We start from the raw sequence: 19898 nt of genomic DNA on the forward strand, positions 1-19898 counted from the left end.
AACGTATACACTATCAAGGGCTAGCTACCAAAAGAAATGACATTGAGAATTTTGGTATTGATGTACTTTTATTGTTATACATCACATTTTATCAAACACCGTAAATACATCACATTTTATCAAGTATACCTTAATACATCACATTCTATCAAACACCTTAGAAGCCTTACAAAATATATTAGGATTTGCCAATTTATCAAACCCCTTAGATGCATGATGCATCACAAGACAAATTAGGATTGACATTTTATCAAACATCTTAGATGCATCAGAAGACATTATGATCAACCAACCTATAACTGTTTTCATATGTTTGGATTGGCAAATTTGCCAATGAAAGATCATCATTATGTTATAAAGCTATGTCATAATATATGCCATAAGTTGAACATTTGAGCATTTGTTTGTCGAATGCACAGATTTTTCCAGCAAAGTATGAAAATTTTGCAGCATATTAACTTACTAAACTACTAAACGGAGCCACTGGGGTGCTTTGAGATCTTCTGCACAATCACCATTCTCGCTCGTTTTACATCCCTACAACATTTATATCAACTCATCAATCGTTCTCTCGAAATCACTCACACTCTTCTTCATCTCCTCCACCGCCATCGCCACCGCATCTTCATCCTCCTCCTTAATCGCAAACTGCGCGTTCGCAACCAAACCCTCCATCTCCACCCCTAACTTATCCACCAACGCCTTAATACTATCCAAATCCTTAAATCACAATCCGATTCCCAATCCGCATCGAATTAATCATCTCCCTCTGCCCTCTCAACTCCGCCTCGTACTTCTTCCACAACGAGTTCACCCACTTCCCCATCGGCGGAAGCGGCACGGCAGCCGCAGCCGCCAACGCCGTCACAATCGCAGGAGCCGCCACGGCCACAGCCACAACCGAGCAAATCAAAACCGTGCTAAACGTTACCACGAATATCACATTACTTAACCGCTTCCACGCCTTGACCGACTTCAACTTCTTATCCACCTTCACCTTCTGAATTTGCAACTTCTTCAACATCGAAACCTGCTGTTTGTAAACCGAGTGAAACAGTTCGAAAAACTGTTCGGTAAATGGGGCGTCTAACGATTCGAATTTCGTAAAATGGTTAATGATTTCCACAAAATCAGTACCTCCGTCGAACTGGGTAATCGCAATATTTAAAAAAGATAAGCTGTGACGAGCGTTTTTTAAACAGTCTTCAGGCGAATTACAGAAATCGAGAGTTAAAATGCTAAGATCGAAGAAATCCTTAACTAAAGAGAACAAGTCATCGTTGTTCCAAATGTCTTCTTTGGATTCAATTAATATGTTGACTACTTCTTGGGTCATGTCTAACAGGCCGCCGGTGAGTTAACGGAGGGAGTCTAGGGAGAGTGACCGGACTTCGACACCGGTGGCGAGTGAGTTGATGACGCGGGTTGTTCGGTATTGAAGAGAGGAGTCTAACGATTGGATGTCTGGATCTGAACGGCATGCGTGTTGGTAAGATGTTAGATCTGAAGTGAGGTGGAGTGTAGAGATTGATGGAGTGTTTGAAGAAGATGATGTAGAGTGGTGGTTGATGGAGTCTGTGCTGCATATGGAACCCATGGTTTGATGAATGAAGATCCCAGCTGGGTGTTGAATGTGAAGTGAAGTGAAGTCAACTGTGTGTGGTGTTGAATGTGAAGTGAAGTGAAGTGAAATGTGTTTGATGAGGAAGATGCGGTAGAAGGTTCGGATGATGACTGGGTCAAAATTAAAATTACCAAAGTGCCCATCAGTCAAAGGTATCTTATTTGACTTTTGACTATTTTTTTATCAATGGGTCCGAAGATACCAAATCATGTTTAAAGAATACGTGACTCGTGTATGAATCATCTGAAAACGCTTATTTAGAGGTACTTATATTGACTTGAACTTGTACTTAGTCATCACATTCTTAACGAGCATGTTAGTGTTTGTATATTCTTCTGTCTAGATAAGATGACTATTTCTAAAAGTTGTTGTGACCTAAATAGCTTATCGTTCAATAATAATAATGTAATGCACAATTCGTAGCCCACATGGCCAATTGCGTTACATGTTTTCCGTTGGAGGAAGAATTGAAGAATTTTTAAGAAATTGTTGAATATAACCATTTTCCAATGGGCATAGTGGCATACACATTCAAAGTGTGTTAATAAGTATGTCTAGTATAGTGATTATTTCTTGCTTTTTTTTCACAAAGTTTGTTCAATTGTCATGACTAAACTTTCGCCATACTTTAGGGGCTTTGACTAACTAAGATTATAATCATTAGTTAATCGTTTATTTTATTTTATTTTATTTTATGTGTGAACCAGTCACAACCATTGATCAGTCAAATGAGGATGGGGTAGTAGCGCTAGCTACAAGAATAGCGCCTAAAGGGAGTGGCAACCCCCTTATTCACTGTTTTTAAAACGTTTTTACTTTTATACTAACATGATACTTATTTTGAAAATTAAGAAACTTTTATTTGATCCTATTTTGATTCAAATTTACCTGTCCTCACTCATTACCTAAACCTCATTTGATTTTTACAAAACATGACCATAAAAAGAGGCAAAAAAAACTTTAGATAAAGCTCTTTCTAATGTAAACACATGCTTGTCTTTCTCAACCTAGTAAATGGTTCTGATATTTAGATACATACCATCACCATATATATATTAATGGTATAGTGTCGGGTTTTGAAGTTTGTGTTGTTAAACTTTAGGGCAGGTGAATCAACAACACGAACACGAGGATTTGATCAACACACGATCAACTCTTTTATTAAGAAAACGACTAACGAGAAAAACTTAATAATTTTAACTAATACATTGAACCTAGAGTATATATAAGCCCACGGTTCCAATCCTATTCTAACTCAAATACACAATTTGAATCCAAAACAAATAGGATTAAATAAAATAAGACTAACTTATCGAATAAGACTAACTTATCTATAATAATAAACGAATTATTATTGTATTAAATATTCTTCGAGATATTAGGAGACTTCAATTTGATTTGGTGTTGGACACGTTTAACACTCCCTCTCAACACCAAACTTCTTCTAACCGTGACAAACACGAAGCACCTCGACTCGAAACAAACTGTGACTCAACACAACAGGTCACATCTTCCGACATCGGCTCAAATGTTGAATTCCAACGCTCCCTCTAGATTCATACATGTTCCTTTAAGGTCTCTCACAACCCGAAACACTCGTATATCTTTGGACTTGATTCTTGGACTCATCACACGCCTTCACACGAAGTTGCATCTTGATTCGTTACTCCTTAATCTACACAAGATATAGGACACCATTCAACTTACTACCTCTAAACACATTTGTTGCATGCCTTACTCTGGTGGTCTCCTACGAACCCATTGTTCGTACAAACGGAAACCGAAACCATCGAGCCTGCTGTCTTCTAATTTGACAGCCCAGAACCATAACTATGTCGCCATTTTTAGCTACTGGTTCTAGCTCCGTAACTCATCCCTCGTTGTTGTCAACAACCTAAATCGTTGTTGCCATGTATGTTACAATTTGGTCCTGAAACCAGACCCCGAACATATGATGATGTTGTCTCGTTTAGACAGCTTGATAACGCTACCACTCGGACTATTGGGTCATCGATTCAGCCCGCTAAACTACCCCGACACACGGAGATTTTATCATCCCGACACACGGAGATTTAACCATATCGACACACGACCTTGACACAACATCACTGCTCGACACGCGCAAATTTAACCATCCCGACACACGGTGATGGAAAATCATCATGGATACCTTCAACTCGCCAAAACTAAGTTGACACACAACCTAAATGCAACCCAAAAAAACTGGATGCAAACTGGTCAAACCTGGACACACCTTTGATTGAACCTTGCTTCCTACGATCGGTCTCTTGGTCTCTTAAGCCGCGCTCAGAACCTAGACAAACCTTACTTCAATCTGTTTTTCTACTTTAAACAAAGTTAAGAAGCCGGCCTCGCTTCCTTCGACTTCAAGCGGTTCAATCACTAACCCGACAAACAGATCACAACTCGTTCATGATTATCGGACACATCTTCGATCCAAAACTCACCGTGATATCGGTTCGATCGGGAAAATCAAACTAAAATCTGGATCACATAGTTGCAATTGTTCTCTTTTTTTTTCTTTCAATCGAACAGAAAGAAAATTCAAATTAAACTTTGGTTGTAAGCTACTTTATTTGTTAAGCCAAAAAAAACAAGTAATCCAACGCACATGGTATTCTCACTTGTACGAACAGAAAAAAAAAAAAGGATTGCAGCCCCTTATGTGCAGATCATGATCAAGAAGAACTCAGTGGAGCCTATGACAATCACAAACAAATCAAGAAAGAACAAGAAGTCGACTACCCGATTAAGAACTGATCTCATGGATAGAACAAGGAAACCATATTACTTCTTGAATCTATTCTTTATTTACGAACAAGGAAGAATAAATTGTTACTTTGGCTGCAAGCAACAATCTCATGTACACCAACTTTGGTTTGACAAACAAGAACCAGTAACATACTTCTTTTATTAAGAAAACCGGCAGATGGAAAAATCTTCTTGGCATGCGCCATTAACCAACCAAGATTGATATCTAGCCACAGACCTAGATGCTCAATAGCGGTTCCCTGTCGTCGCACACGGCACTCCCGCACGATTATGGACGACTCGAAACAGCTCACCGCCTTCGTCTACTGTTGTTAATTTCTTAGTTACGACCCAAGCCTTTCTTCACACCTGCCCTCCACCGGCGGACACACCCATCGGCGGAGGCTGCCCCGAATCTTCAAACCGTTTCCCGGTATGAGCCCTTGGCTCTGATACCACTTGTTAAACTTTAGGGCAGGTGAATCAACAACACGAACACGAGGATTTGATCAACACACGATCAACTCTTTTATTAAGAAAACGACTAACGAGAAAAACTTAATAATTTTAACTAATACATTGAACCTAGAGTATATATAAGCCCACGGTTCCAATCCTATACTAACTCAAATACACAATTTGAATCCAAAACAAATAGGATTAAATAAAATAAGACTAACTTATCGGATAAGACTAACTTATCTATAATAATAAACGAATTATTATTGTATTAAATATTCTCCGAGATATTAGGAGACTTCAATTTGATTTGGTGTTGGACACGTTTAACATGTGTTGGTATGTGATGTGAATATCGAACCATCCTTTACAACCACTCGTCATTGGTTCCAACTTTCAAAAGTGACAGGTTCAACATGAAATTTGCTCCTTTTATTAATTTTTCGTCAATTAATCTGTTTTAGAGAAATATGGCTAACGATTTAGCATCCAACAAGTCGTTGTAGTATAGTGGTAAGTATTCCCGCCTGTCACCCGGGTGACACGGGTTTGATCCCCTGCAACGGCGTCTTTGCAAGTTGTTTTTTATGTCATGGTTAGGTATTTCATGAAAAAGTTTAAAAGTTAAAAGAAACGTACATAAAACAGTATTATACACCTTCGTCTTTTTAATTTTAAATTTACAATCTTAATATTAAAATTCCAATAAGTAAATAAATAGGTTAAACATGTTGTGTAACTCCGTTTATGTCAACTAATGAATATTCAAGTCGTGTTTAGATCCGTGTCAGCTTTTCTTGACTGTGCCGGGCTGGACGTTAACCCGAGAGCACGACACTTAGAAGTTACATTGTAAGATGGTTAAATTGAGGTCAAATCATACCAAGTCAAAACAAATAAATACCATCAATATGCCATTTCACAACATAGCTACTAAATAAAATCATTAGACATCATACGTTGTTTAGTAAAAACTGGTAGCAATTTAGTGACAACTTATTTTGATTAATTATAGATTATATCGGCCTTAATTTCAATAGTATTATCAATCCGTCACTTAAGCGTACTCTAAATTTAGAAGTACATAAATGCCATCATTAACAAATCTATAAACTTTGAAGTTGCAAATTTAAAATCACAGCAAAAAGAAATAAAATGTAAAACATATGTTTTCAACTTACTGATATTAGCACAAACATGCCCGCTAGTCCAATAGCCTTCTGGTTCAATGGCATGACATGTGGTGATGGTTATTCTATGGTGGTTGGTTTCCTCCTTAATGATGTTTTGAATAAGTCAGACCTGAATTATTAAAATCTGTATGAACAGCTGACATCCCGTCTCAGAATGACTCACACGAATACTAGGGATGGTTCCAAACACTCATAAAGAAAAAAGAAAAGGCAACCATGTCAGCACCAAGAGTATTTGTCTTATGTATATTGTATATTATGCTGCCACGTCACCTTTTCTATTATTGCCAAATCATCTCTACACTATATTTAAACCTTAAGATTATCCTACCTTAATCATTTTAATATCTCTCTCTCTCTCACTCTCTCTCTCTCTCGGCTTACTAACTCAACCATCTTCAATATTCCGGTAATGTAGATCGGGATTAATCGTTTTCCGGTAAGGTTATATACTATACTCTAATGGACAACAATGTTATATGATTTTCCGGCAAGGTTATATCTTTTTCCGGTAAAGTTTTCCGATAAGGTTTTATATTTATTTTAATTGTTATTTGATTTTGTAATAATCTCTTTAGGTTGTATATCAAAATCCAAGATTGAATTGATATTTTAATATTATTACGGTTTTCCGGTAAAGTTTTATTTGCTACTTTAATGTCCGATTATCATATTATTCCTTATTTCATTTACAATTGTTTTTGTTTTCCGTTTTTGTTTGTATTTATATTAATTATTATATGATTTTCTTATAATCTCTTTAGGTTCTATATCAAAATCGAAGATACAATGAAGATTTTCCCTATTTCGTTTTTCCGGTAACGCGATTCAAATAATCCGGTTATCAATTAAAACATTTTGTAAATTAGTGGTTTAACATTCCATAACATATAGCATTACCACGACTAATTTTTTTTATTTTTAAAACGATTACAATTTTGAATTTTAAATTCCAACTTTAAGTTAAAGTTGAAATTTGTAAATGGTTAGTCAATATTCCATAACGTCTAAACTTACCATCATTACAATTTATTATTTTCTAAAACGATTTGAATTAAAAAGTTTAAATTTCCAAATTTAAATTAAAGTTGATTTTTTTATTTAATTGTTGGTCAAACGTTTAAGTTGTTCAAACATTTTTAAATTGCGTGTTCAAACATTAAAGTTGAATTTAAGTTTAAGTTGAACTTTTTAAATGGCTAATTAAACAAACATTCATAATGTCTAAAACTACCATCATTAAAATTTATTATTTCTAAAACGATGTAATTTAAAATTTATAAATTTCCGAATTTAAATTAAAGTTGAATTTTATGAATTATTGGTCAAACATTTCATAACATGTAACATTACCACGGTTAAAATTTATTATTTGTAAAACGAATATTAATATTTAATTTTCTCATTTCAGGTTATGTTCCCAACTTCATATAATTAATTTCATGGGTTGAAGATTTGTTGATAAGATATCTTATTTTTTTGTTTAATATTGATATATATATTTTTATTATTCATGTATTTATGTATTTTTCACAATTCATGTAATTTATTTGATTTTAATATAATCAATCATATATAGTTGTTGGTTTTGTCCATTAATATATTTTATTCAGAACCTATGTATTAAAGAAACAATTATTTGTATCTTATATTTATCTATTTATTAATGATAATCTCTATAATTTATAATAATTATTATAATTTTAGTAATTTTGTTATTATTAATTTATTACTTTTTCTACTTAGTTGTTACATCTTATTTTGACTGAAATAATAACATTTACACCTTGACGAAGAGTTTTTGAAAGCGACATATTTCTATAATATTTGCGAGATTTTCACACTAATCTTGGTAATTTGCTGGTTATATTTTTTAAAGTTTCCTATTTATCTCTTATAACCTATTGTATTAAGATTAATAATTAGTTTATTACTTTGGCAGCCGAAAAGTATCATCTTGCTCAGAACATATTTGTGTTGGTTGAATATGTTGTCTATATTTATATGATTTGTTGATATGTTTTTCCACTCGTGTGTAATACGGGCTATACCTAGTTGATCATCCTACCAACGCATTCATATTGTGACGTCAACAAAAAAACAAACTTATTCTCCCTTGCGGGTTTGATTTCTTGCAATAAATGATCGCTTGATGTTCCAAGAGAATAATTAGTTTCAAAATTCTTTCTAGGATTTACTTTATAAAATAGTAACCAAATTTTGAAATTATTACAATCATGTGACTTATAAAATCTTTTTTTCCAATTAGGTCACTAAAATTTATTTTTTGTTCTAATCTTATATATTTTATCTGAATTGCAGGTTTTGTAGCTTTTTTTTATTTTTAAATAGTTTAACATTGCTAAATATTTTTTTAAAAGTGGCAAAATTAGTAAAAATTGAGAAAAAAAATTAATTGTGAAAATATGCAAAACAAAATAATAATAATAATAATAATAATAATTATTATTATTATTATTATTATTATTATTTTAATTTTCCATTTTTTTTGTTGCAATTTTCCGGTTGTTATTTTTGCAATTTTTCGAAGAAAAAAAACTGTAAAATTGCAACAAAAAAATTAAGTTTTTTTTTCTATATTTTTTTTGCATTTTTCCATATTATTACTATTGTTATTATTATTATTTTGCAATTTTTCACAATTTGAAATTTATTTTTCTCAATTTTCAAAAAATATTTTACAATGTCAAACTATTTAAAATTTAAAAAAAAATTACATGACCTGTTATCCAGGTAAAATATCTAGGATTAGAACATAAAGAAAACTTTAGTGACCTGATTGGAATAAAAGATTTTATGAGTGACCTGATTGGAACAGTTTTTCAAAACTTAATTAATATTATATAGAGTTGCCACACTACGTCCTTAACCCATATTTAAAAGATGTTTAGTGACATCAAGCTATTTTGGTAATCAAAAATTACTTGAAATACCAAACAAGAAACGAGAAGATAGATTAATACGAGTTAAGAGGTGTGGATAACTAAACATTGCATTGAAAAATAGTGGTAACTCATGATTATTGGAAACTGAGAGAGGAGTGAAAACTAGTCATCTGTTGCAACTATAAAGACTAGTGGCAACTACCCATCAGATGTGCCTATGAAATTCAATGGCAACTTATTTCACTAGTGACGAGCATATGTGATAACTTAGTTACAGTTATGAAATCTTTAATTTATTGGCGTTCTCCACCGATATAATTGACAACTATTATAGTGATAAGGCCATTCGTAATGGATGACGTTATGATGATTTATGAGGCCAAAACACTGACCCACGCCGCCCCCACAGCGTTTTGGCAAGGCGTTTTGGGATGGGCGTTTTCTACAAAACGCTAGCAGGGCATGAGTTTTGATAAAATTGTGTGTGAGGAAGGGAGAGAGAAGGGGATATATGTAATTATTGTAGAGAAACGTTTTGCTCACTACACCACTTTTTGCGAAACTCTCCATTGATGACGGGGATGTCACATGGCATAAAATGCTTAAGGGTGGAGCGTTTTGACTACACATGGTCTAATAACAAACCAATTATACTCTTTTAGAGTTGCAATGGTTAGTCGTATTTGTTCCCCATCTATATAAAAAAATTCATCTTGTTTTATTGAGCAAACGATTTTAAAATTCATTTTTCACATAAAGGAACTTCTCGTTCTTTACACATAACCTCTCTTTTATCCGATCGATTATTGATATGTTAACCACAAAATATTTTAGTATTAAAGTGATACAAGATTCAGAAAAAAGTATCCAAGTCATACGAAATCCAAAATATACACATTAAGTTTTCATGCATAAGTTATAAACGAAGTCATACCCAAGTAAATATAACAAAAGTTAAAGGTAAATGGGGGTGTAAATGAGCCGAGCCAAGCCCAATCGCGACTAGGCTAGAGCCCTGCTCGTTTTGACTTTTGAGGACTCGAGCTCAGTTCGTTTCGAGCTCTTTTTCTAAAGTTCGAGCTTGTTAGTTGTTTTTTCAAGCTTGGGCTTGGCTCGATTATTATTTATTAATTTAGATACATTTTTTTAGTTATTTTTATATACCATGAGAAAAAAATTTAAACCTACCTAAGCTCGGCTCGAGCTAGTGTAATACCTTAAATGAGCCAAAGCTCAGTTTTAACTCGACTGGGTAAAGTAAAGCGAATACGTAAAAGCCTAAAAGTGGTAAAAGTTAAAAATACACAATGCTCCTTAAGGCTCAACGAGCCTAAATGAGCTTCAAATACAAGGCTCAAGCTCGGTAACTAAATGAGCTTTATTTGAGGCTCGGGCACGGCTCAAGCTCGAAAAAGCTCGGCTCGTATGGAACCTTCTATTTATCTGAGCTCCAGTAGCTAGCGACTGGCTTGACTCGTTTGCATCCCTAAAGCTAAAGGTCTCGGCTCATAATCCCGCCTGTTGGTGAACTCGAGCTTAATTATAGCCTAGTTAACTTGTTTGATTATACGATCGAACTCTTTGTTTTGAAGTTAAGGGACCCGGTATACTTCCCAACAAACCGCAGAAGGATCTCCGTGGAAACACAAATATTTGATTCAATGCATTATGTTTACATTGTAGGAAGAGCCAGCCAGCTAGCTTGCAAATCATTGAAATCCAATTTGATTTCCTCAGACATGGGATCAATCTTGAAACAATACGAGGAACTGGTGGTACTAGTACGTACAATGAACCTCGTTTCATGGTACAACAAAACAGGAACTTCAATGTTGGATCAACCTGCATAAAAGATCCTTTGGCTCTTCTATAAATTTGTACCAAACTATTGGAACTGTTGGAAGTTGCCATGAACCCGCACATAAGGTTTTAAAGAAGTTTATATTTTTATATTATTAACCACAAATAACCACATGGAAAAAATTCAAATCTCCATGTATGATTCCTTATATTAAAGAAAGAAATATACTATGTGAAAAAAATTCTTTTTTACTGTTGATGCTTTGTTAGTTCTAAAACTATTTTTCACAAAGTGCTTTTGGTCATTGATTGCATCGACTAATGGTTAAGTGTCTCTAACTCAATATACAAGAGTATATGTAACGGCACAGCTTGTTATCTGTTTGTCTTCTATTTTAATGCTAAAGAATATATTTGATAAAATTAAAAATATACTAACATGTACAACTTTGTAGATTTTTTTTGAAGAGAGCGTATCTAACTTTTTGGTCTAGTTCATTGTTGTAATTACTTTTGATTAAGCAAGTATTCTTTCTTTCCATTACATCGATGTATCTAATCCGTTAAATTATTGTGTCCAACTAATTATGTATATCGCTATCTAAACTACATTTATTTTCAAGGGCTCCTATATATAACAAGACTAGGTATTGCAGGCTAAGTAAAAAGTGCTAATTAAGAGTTACGTCACTGCCACATAGACAATGTGGTTTTAACTAGTCCACCATTCACATGTTGTTATGGCATAAGTGAAAAGATATGTAAAAGAAATAAAAAATTGGTATGTAAGGGGGCCCATCTCTTTTATCTCTATCGGACGTTATGGGCTGACGCTCCTCACTTTAACACCCTGCTTTAACTAGGACGGCAAGGTGTTTGGCGCCCTTGAGATGGCAATGGGCGTTAACCCATAACGGATAGCCTAATAACAACTGAGGAAAATAGGATAAAACATGTATAATGGTAAAACTCTTTTCTTCAGGTTATTGTCGGGAACAAACTTATCATTCATACTTAATGCACTTATCTGAGTTCCTAAAGTCTCCATTAAACTTATTATTAAACTATCCTAGTTATGTCTCCTTCTTGTCCCCCTTTATACACGCTACACTTTTCTAATTTCCAGATGTTTCCTTGATTTCCACGTAACTTGTAATTTGTCTTAGTTTTCAATTTTAACGAGAATTTTAAAAAATATATAAAGGTTCATTAAGTCAACCTATAATGCTACAACAAGTAACCTTGATTTGATATAGTGCATCAATACCACTTTTAGACACTTATTGTATTCATTTTTTTAAACAGTTTTTCAAAATAAAACATAAGAAATTTTTTTTTTAGAAAATACATGTTTTTGTTATCCATTTTAAAATACAAATGTATTTTTATTCCCGGTGTGCAAACTAAAAAAAATATAATAATATCTTTTGAGTTATTGATTGAATAGTAATCAAATATATTTCAAATGATGGTGAGGAGAGAAAAAAAAGGTGGTTTGTCCTTGCATGTTTATATGCTTCAAAGAATCAAAGCAATATACAAATTTTATAGAATAATATAACTTATTATTTAAATTCTTGACTAAAATATCAATATGACATTATATGAAATGGGAATTGTTTTTTGTTGTGTGTGGGTGTCTTGGAGACGGGTGTTATTAAAATTGGACAATATTGCCCTTTCCCCATGCTTATAAGAAGGGTGAGTTTGTCCCTTTGCTTGATACCCAACACAACTTCCATTTGTCTTTAAACTTTTGAAGTATTACTTGACACCCAACACCCTCCGTTTGTCTTTTAACTTTTGAAGCAAATAGCTATGGGTAGTGATGAAGCAAAGAGAAGGTCACAAAGCAAAAGGCTTGGCAAGTTTCTTAAGGAGCAAAGAGGAAGGCTCTACATCATCAAAAGATGTGTTGTTATGCTTATTTGTTGGAACGACTAGATATTCACTAGCTTGTTTTTTTCTTTCGTTTGAAGGGGCCGAGAAGCATTTAAACTTGAGGCTAATGCACAAACGGGTCTGTTGTAGATATTGTTGACACTTTGATTAACATACGACCACTTATCATGTTATATGAAAAGTTATGTCGTATTTTGTAGTAGATATTGATTTTAACGAATCGAGCATTTTGTTTTTTTAACTTGGCTTGGAGCAAAATGTAGCCAATGATGGGTTGTAGTGTGACGGTGTGACTATTCATTTTAAGTTGATTTTAGTAGTAATACTGTGTTACATGAGTCATGATTTCATATTTAACTATTTGGAGTTGATGAATGTATTAGTTGAGATACCAAATATATTAATTTAATTATCATAACAATTAATCAATATCTCGTTCTTATAAACTCATTACAATTTTCATATATTCGCTCAAAACACAAGAGTGGTCTCAAGAATTATAGTTTATAATAAGAAGGCCAATTCTCAGCAAATCAACTATGCAAGATGTTTCAAGATTAATTACAACACGTGAATGCTACAAACTCATATTTATATCCAAAAAAAATAAAATTATAACCCTACCTATATCTTAAATCGATATAAAAATCGGATTTGCATGACTACTGTGCGATACTTCTGTCAAGATTGTGTATGTTATATACACTAGAATGTTACCCCCCCCCCCCCACTTGTGACCTAATTGCATGAGGTTTGAGTTCTCCGGTGGAGATTCAAGTTCGAATCCTACTTATGTCACTTTTGGGTGGATATTGGCAATGAAGGAGTTGAGCTAAACCTTGTGTAAAGGTTGCCAGTTTGAACCCTGAGCCCTCCCGGGTTTTCGTCCCACCGTGTGTTACGCCAGAGAGTTTTACTCTTGTGGTGGCACGACTGTTAAGTGGCAGTCGACAGTATGATTTCTCGGATGAACGCCCAAGCCAAACTCTGAAGTCAGCGTGGGCTCGGTTAAGACAACATAGTTTAGCCAGAGTAAGGCATCTTGGCTCTCCAAATTTGAATAATACTGTAGCCTAAAAAAAAGTAGCCGTTATAAAAAAACACTATAATGTTAAAAATGGATAGACTTAAAGTTTTCAAGTTGTCAAATTAAGTAATCAAACTAATTAATTACTAAATTAATAATTTAATGACACTATAATAGATTAAAAAACTTGCTATTCATTATTTAGTTTTGGCATGTAATGATATAAAAAGTATCATGATATTAAGGATAACTACTTTGGACACTCAGCATTGTTAACCTATGACATTTACTAAATTAGTTTGGTCTAGTAGTATAGACCTTTTGTCAAAAATTGAGAACGATAATTTTCACTTTTGTTTCTCTTAAGATTAGTCAATATACATATCCGATAATCAACGTTACAGTAACTTTGTCCAACACAAATATCTTGTTTATTTGATAGAAAAAGGATAATGAAATTTTAAAGGGTTAGTCTAAAAGAATTTCTATAGTAACCACTTACCATACAAAACATACCTTAATAGCTTTGTGTTAAAAACATATATAAATCCATGAATTACATTGACTTATGAGAGATTCTCTTTCTAAAACTAAAAAACGTGTATGTACAAAATCCACAGGCTCATGACACGGTTGTAATTTCCTCTGATCCAAAGTTTGATTGGTGCGACCTTTAAAGGACAACTTTATTTATCGTACCCACACATGTGGTAGCCCCTCCTCATCAAATCCCTGTTGGGTTCCTTTTCAAATAACCATACTATTCAACGACTTAAATTCAACTAATCTACATTCTACATAATTTATGACTATAAATTTTAGGTTTTGTCACCGCTTCAGAGGCCTTTGACGATCGATGCGTTTGATCCCAAAAGCCGATGCACATCACGTATAAGACACGTTTTATTAATAAGAAAAGTATGGAAAATTTAAATGCTAAAATATACGATATTTTTTATCATATGTGGTTAGGTTTGTTCAGTAAATGGTCTAATTATTTGTTCAATTACTTTTAACTCATTGCTCAATAAATATGTAGATTTGTTCCATCAAATTTGAAATACACGATAAAACATTGCAATCGACAATCCAGTTTGTTCAGATACTTATCACCTGCATAAGGCACCACTCATAAGAGTGCATCAGACGGTATCATGTATTCATATTCTCAAACTCATTGCTCTATCTATGGTCAGATTTATTCCAAAATATTTGAAAAACTCAAAACCACATTGTAATTGACAATCCAATATGTTAAAATACAGATCAACCACATAAGGCGTCACATCACTCATAAGAATGCATCAGACTATATCACGTTATACATGCATCATAGTCTGATGTAATCCCATTGTGAACCAATTAATGTCTTTTAATTGGTTCAAAAATTGGTTCACAAATCTTGAAAAGTACTATTCATGAAAGCTAGAATGGTATAATGATGCATATAACAAAAGGAGGCAAGAACAAAGCTAGAACTAGATTGCAATGTGATGAGATATGATAAGTCTAGATATGAATTAAATCCTCCATACAATATAATACGATTTTCATGATGGGTTGGATATAGAAACAAATTTGGTCCCATGCATATATCCACCCAGAGATTTTCACCAATTTGTTTGAAGATTTTAAATTCGGTACACTAGTGGTGTGTAGTGTGTACCATCTTTTTTTTCCGATGTTTTTTTGCATCTTGTCAAGTTTTGAGTGCTTCATACCAATTTAGCCTCCTGTATATAAAGTGAAAAGACCAGTCTTTGTAAAGATTCTTTTTCTTTTTTCTTTTTACTTTTACTGTTAACAATCATTGCTCATTTGTCTTCACTAAAAAGCCTTGTTTCAACAAAAATGATCAAAGTTACATAAGTATTATGAATGTATTGGTGTATGGTACCAGTGGTCAAACTTCAGAAATCAAAAACATTTGACCAAGTTTATTAGATTGATTCAAATTAGTAGAATGAATTTTGTCTATGGCAATCATGATAACTTGAAATTAGCTCAAGTGTTGTGAAGCAGAATGCAAAAGCTTAGAAGAAAATGAAAACAAAATAGTGGAAGTACCAATTATCAGATACAAAGTTGCAGGCAATAATATTACAACCTTTTCATTAACCACAGACAACAAACATGTGATACAAATTACTCAAATTGGTAACATTTGATCAGGAACATGATGATAAACGGAAATGCATAGCTAATTGGTTACACACATGACAAAGTATGAGTAAATTAACGACGATGGGAGTAGAGGTGAAAAGAAGACAATGACCGCCGTCGTAAGAGCCTCAGGTGAATGAAGAAAAGCTTCGGATTACGAAGAAGGTGGGTGTCTACGGCGGGAGTAGAGTTAATTTTGACTTAACATGGGCATAACGATAATTTTTATGCATAATAATCCGTCTCTCTCTATTCTTGTCCAATAAATGTTTAATTAAATTCTAAACTTATATTGAAAACTGAATAATAAGGGGGAGGGGTGGTTCCATTTTCATCACCCACCACACCCAATTGTAGTGCGTCACATCACCAACTCCAAATCCATCACATGTGATGGATTTTAGTAGGGTATGGTGGTGTGGTGTGGTGTGATGAATTTTTGTTTTTTTTTAATAAATACTAAATAAATAAAAAATAAAACAAGATTACATTAAATAAAGACAACTAAATTAAAAAAAACCGACAAAAAAAAACCCTACGGCCCTTCCCAACCCCACTTGTTGCATATCTTGCGTTTGAGTTGAAGTAGGATCGATTTAAAGGGTTCCTCAAGATGTTCGTACGGTTGTAGGAGGAAAGTTAGATCGGCGCTTTTTTGATACAATTGAGAATATTGGTTTTGGGACGGTTGAGAAGATTAGTTTTGGGTAATTTTGGGTAGAAAAATGTGGTATAAAAGGTGGATAATTTGAGTAGAAAAGGTAGTATAAAAGGTTGGTTTTGATACGATTGAGAAGATTGGTTTTGGGACGGTTGATAATAACGATGTTGTTGGGAAGGTTGTTGTTGGTTTTGGGACGGTTGAAAATGTTGTGGATAATAAGGTTGTTGTTGGGAAGGTTGTTGTTGGAATTGTTGGGTTGTTGTCACACCCCAACCTACGGTGGAAATGTCGGGGCGTGAGCTGATTGTCACAGCTCACAAGGTTACTATCATACAATATTTTAAGTTTCAATATCTATTTAATAATTTCAAATAGGACTATTGGTTTTTATTGGTCCCAAGTATTTCATTTTTGCCGGCGCTGGTCCCAACTATCACTTTAACTGCCAACGGTCCCAACTTTCACACATGTGTCTGCCACCAGTCCACGACTAACCGAGTACTAACTCCGTTATGTTTTAGATGACGTGTCCATCCTACGTGTTAAAAAACCTTGACGTGGCTGCCTGCGTGTATATTAATAACAAAAAACCCTTCTCCTCCTTGAATATATAATAATATCAGCAGATGACAATCGATCGATATCTCCAATCGATCGAGAACCCAATCGATCAAGAACAACCCAATCGATCGTCTACCGCTCACGCTCCGGCGGCTTACTCGACGTCCAAGACGACATTGAAGCGTTAAAAGCCTTCGACGGATCCTACTGGAAGTCTTTATTCAATTCACGCATCGGCAAGACCACTTGGCCATACGGGTCGGGTGTCTGGTCCAAAAAAGAATGGGTCTTGCCCGAGATCGATTCCGACGATATCGCATCGGCTTTCGAAGGTAATTCGAATATGTTCTAGGCCGAAAGGTTTGAGAAACAGCATTTGGGTATGAATGATTTGTGGGTTAAGCATTGCGGGATTAGTCACACGGGTAGTTTTAAGGATTTGGGTATGACTGTGTTAGTTAGTCAGGTTAATCGTTTGCGTAAAATGAACCGGCCCGTTGTCAGGGTGGGCTGCGCGTCGATCGGGGACACGTCGGCCGCGTTGTCGGCCTACTGCGCGTCCGCAGGTATTCCGAGTATTGTTTTCTTGCCTGCGAACAATATTTCCATGGCGCAGTTGGTTCAGCCGATTGCGAATGGGGCGTTTGTATTGAGTCTTGATACGGATTTCGATGGGTGTATGCAGTTGGTTAGGGAGGTTACGTCTGAGTTACCGATTTATTTAGCGAATTCGTTGAATAGTTTGAGGTTAGAAGGGCAAAAGACTGCTGCGATCGAGATCTTGCAGCAGTTTGACTGGGAGGTGCCGGATTGGGTTATTGTTCTCGGGGGTAATTTGGGGAATATTTACGCGTTTTATAAAGGGTTTCATATGTGTAAAGAGTTGGAGGTGGTTGATAGGATTCCGAGGCTCGTGTGTGCGCAGGCTGCTGGGGTTGTTCTTGATCGATTGGGTTCTCGATCGATTGAAGATATCGATTTGGGGATTTGTATTAAATTGTCATCTGCTGATATTATTATATATTCAAGGAGGAGAAGGGTTTTTTGTTATTAATATACACGCAGGCAGCCACGTCAAGGTTTTTTAACACGTAGGATGGACACGTCATCTAAAACATAACGGAGTTAGTACTCGGTTAGTCGTGGACTGGTGGCAGACACATGTGTGAAAGTTGGGACCGTTGGCAGTTAAAGTGATAGTTGGGACCAGCGCCGGCAAAAATGAAATACTTGGGACCAATAAAAACCAATAGTCCTTTCAAATAAAACAATTACAATTAAGTACATCAAGTATAACGAAATTACAACAATGATTTATTAAATTTATATCATAAAAAAGCATCTCTACGTGATCTTCATCTTGCTAAACAATCAAGCTGATAACCTGCAAATGCGTATAAAATATATTTTTGTCAACAACACATGTTGAGTGAGTAAAACACCAGTTTAAGACACAACAGTATCAGTATACATAATATATATAAAGAAAGATGCAAACTGTTCCTGTGAGATAAACAGTTAAACCATAACACATACACAAATAATTAAACATAAAGAAAGGGCTAAACCGTTGCCATGCGAATGGGCATTGGTTACCAATAATGAGGTGTCGGTGAAACCATTGTCAATGCGTCAGACGTCGGCCACTACGACGGTCGTATGATATGAGAATATGTTGGACCTCTCCGAATGCGGTTCAAATAAAGCAAGTAAGCAAATAGCAAGTTAGGCATAAACTGATATACACACAAGGATTAAACAATTGCGGTTTTGTATACTAGATAACTAGTTAAATACTGTAAATACGCATAAGTCCCCAAAAGGATTTAAAATAAGTAAAAAGGGGAGTGATTACTCACATGATCGGATGAACGAAAAACAAGTGATGATGTGAGAGAGATAAATCCTTCTGGATCCACCGACAATGATTCCTAGTTAAATGATACAATATCCATTAATTATAAAAGATATACTCGATTTAATAAATTAAGTTTTTTATGTGATTTAAGTTATGATTGGGGTCGAGATGTTATTACTTGAATGATCGATTAATCTCTACGATCATTTTTATCAATAGACTTAATAATTATAAATTCCTCAATAGTTAACTAGGACATAATACTTAATTAAATACTTAAATAATTTAGATAATTAAGATATAAGATATGCTTGTAATAATAAAATCTAAATAAATAAATAATTAAATATACAAACGAAATAAAATAATTTAATTGAAATATACCTTTAATTATTTAAATAAATAAATTACTAAGATAATCAAAATAATAATCGCAGTTATTTAGATATAATATGAGGTAATATATACATGATTATTTTGTTTTAAATCTTTTAAAGAAAATCTAATTAATATGTTTAGTATATATATATATATATATATATATATATAATAATAAGTACAAGTTTATAAAGACGTCCAACGACAAGAATCACCAATAATGATGTCGGTTTTAGATAAGTTAAAGTAACGATGAAGATATATATACATATATATAAGTTTAAATTCAAGAGAGAAGTCATCTTATTACGAGAAGTGTGAGAAGTAATTCCAACCAATCGTATTTTTTCTTTTCATTTCTCATTTAATTAAATATAGGGGTATAATGGTAAAAATTTTAATTGTTTTTATATGGTAACTAAGAAGTTTTTGTTTGCTAATCATTTTATGTCTTTATATTAATTATAAAAATAAGAAAACATAACATTGTTTTACTTAAATCTGATTATTAGTTTATCCGGCAAGATTTTTTTTTTATTTTGCTTAAATTTTTTATTTTTACTTAAAATTCATCGATTTATTTATTATTCA

General features: G+C 33.9%; 1 protein-coding gene and 1 pseudogene across 1 annotated transcript; one reads left to right on the forward strand and one right to left on the reverse strand.

Moving 5' to 3' along the window:
• Nucleotides 1-378: 378 nt before the first annotated feature.
• On the reverse strand, nucleotides 379-1597 carry LOC143550069 (UPF0496 protein At4g34320-like; annotated as a pseudogene).
• Nucleotides 1598-3456: 1859 nt separating this feature from the next.
• On the forward strand, nucleotides 3457-12888 carry LOC143550075 (small polypeptide DEVIL 2-like). The gene is made up of 3 exons (XM_077040808.1): nucleotides 3457-3489; nucleotides 4418-4479; nucleotides 12599-12888. Exons 1-3 carry the CDS (start codon nucleotides 3457-3459, stop codon nucleotides 12696-12698), a joined length of 195 nt encoding a protein of 64 aa, XP_076896923.1. The 3' UTR covers nucleotides 12699-12888.
• Nucleotides 12889-19898: the final 7010 nt, after the last annotated feature.

Source organism: Bidens hawaiensis, unplaced genomic scaffold (genome assembly GCF_021521415.1).
Source record: "Bidens hawaiensis isolate Kalapana, Puna unplaced genomic scaffold, B.hawaiensis_p1.1 tig00015920_1, whole genome shotgun sequence".
Lineage (NCBI taxonomy): Eukaryota > Viridiplantae > Streptophyta > Magnoliopsida > Asterales > Asteraceae > Bidens > Bidens hawaiensis.

What these genes read in the sequence shown, in the direction of transcription:
- LOC143550075 (XM_077040808.1), top strand. Translation starts at nt 3,457, where the DNA reads ATGTCGCCATTTTTAGCTACTGGTTCTAGCTCC. An exon ending in TAGCTACTGGTTCTAGCTCC is followed by an intron (nt 3,490 to 4,417) that starts GTAACTCATCCC and finishes TCTCATGGATAG; the next exon opens with AACAAGGAAACCATATTACT. An exon ending in CGAACAAGGAAGAATAAATT is followed by an intron (nt 4,480 to 12,598) that starts GTTACTTTGGCT and finishes AGCAAAGAGAAG; the next exon opens with GTCACAAAGCAAAAGGCTTG.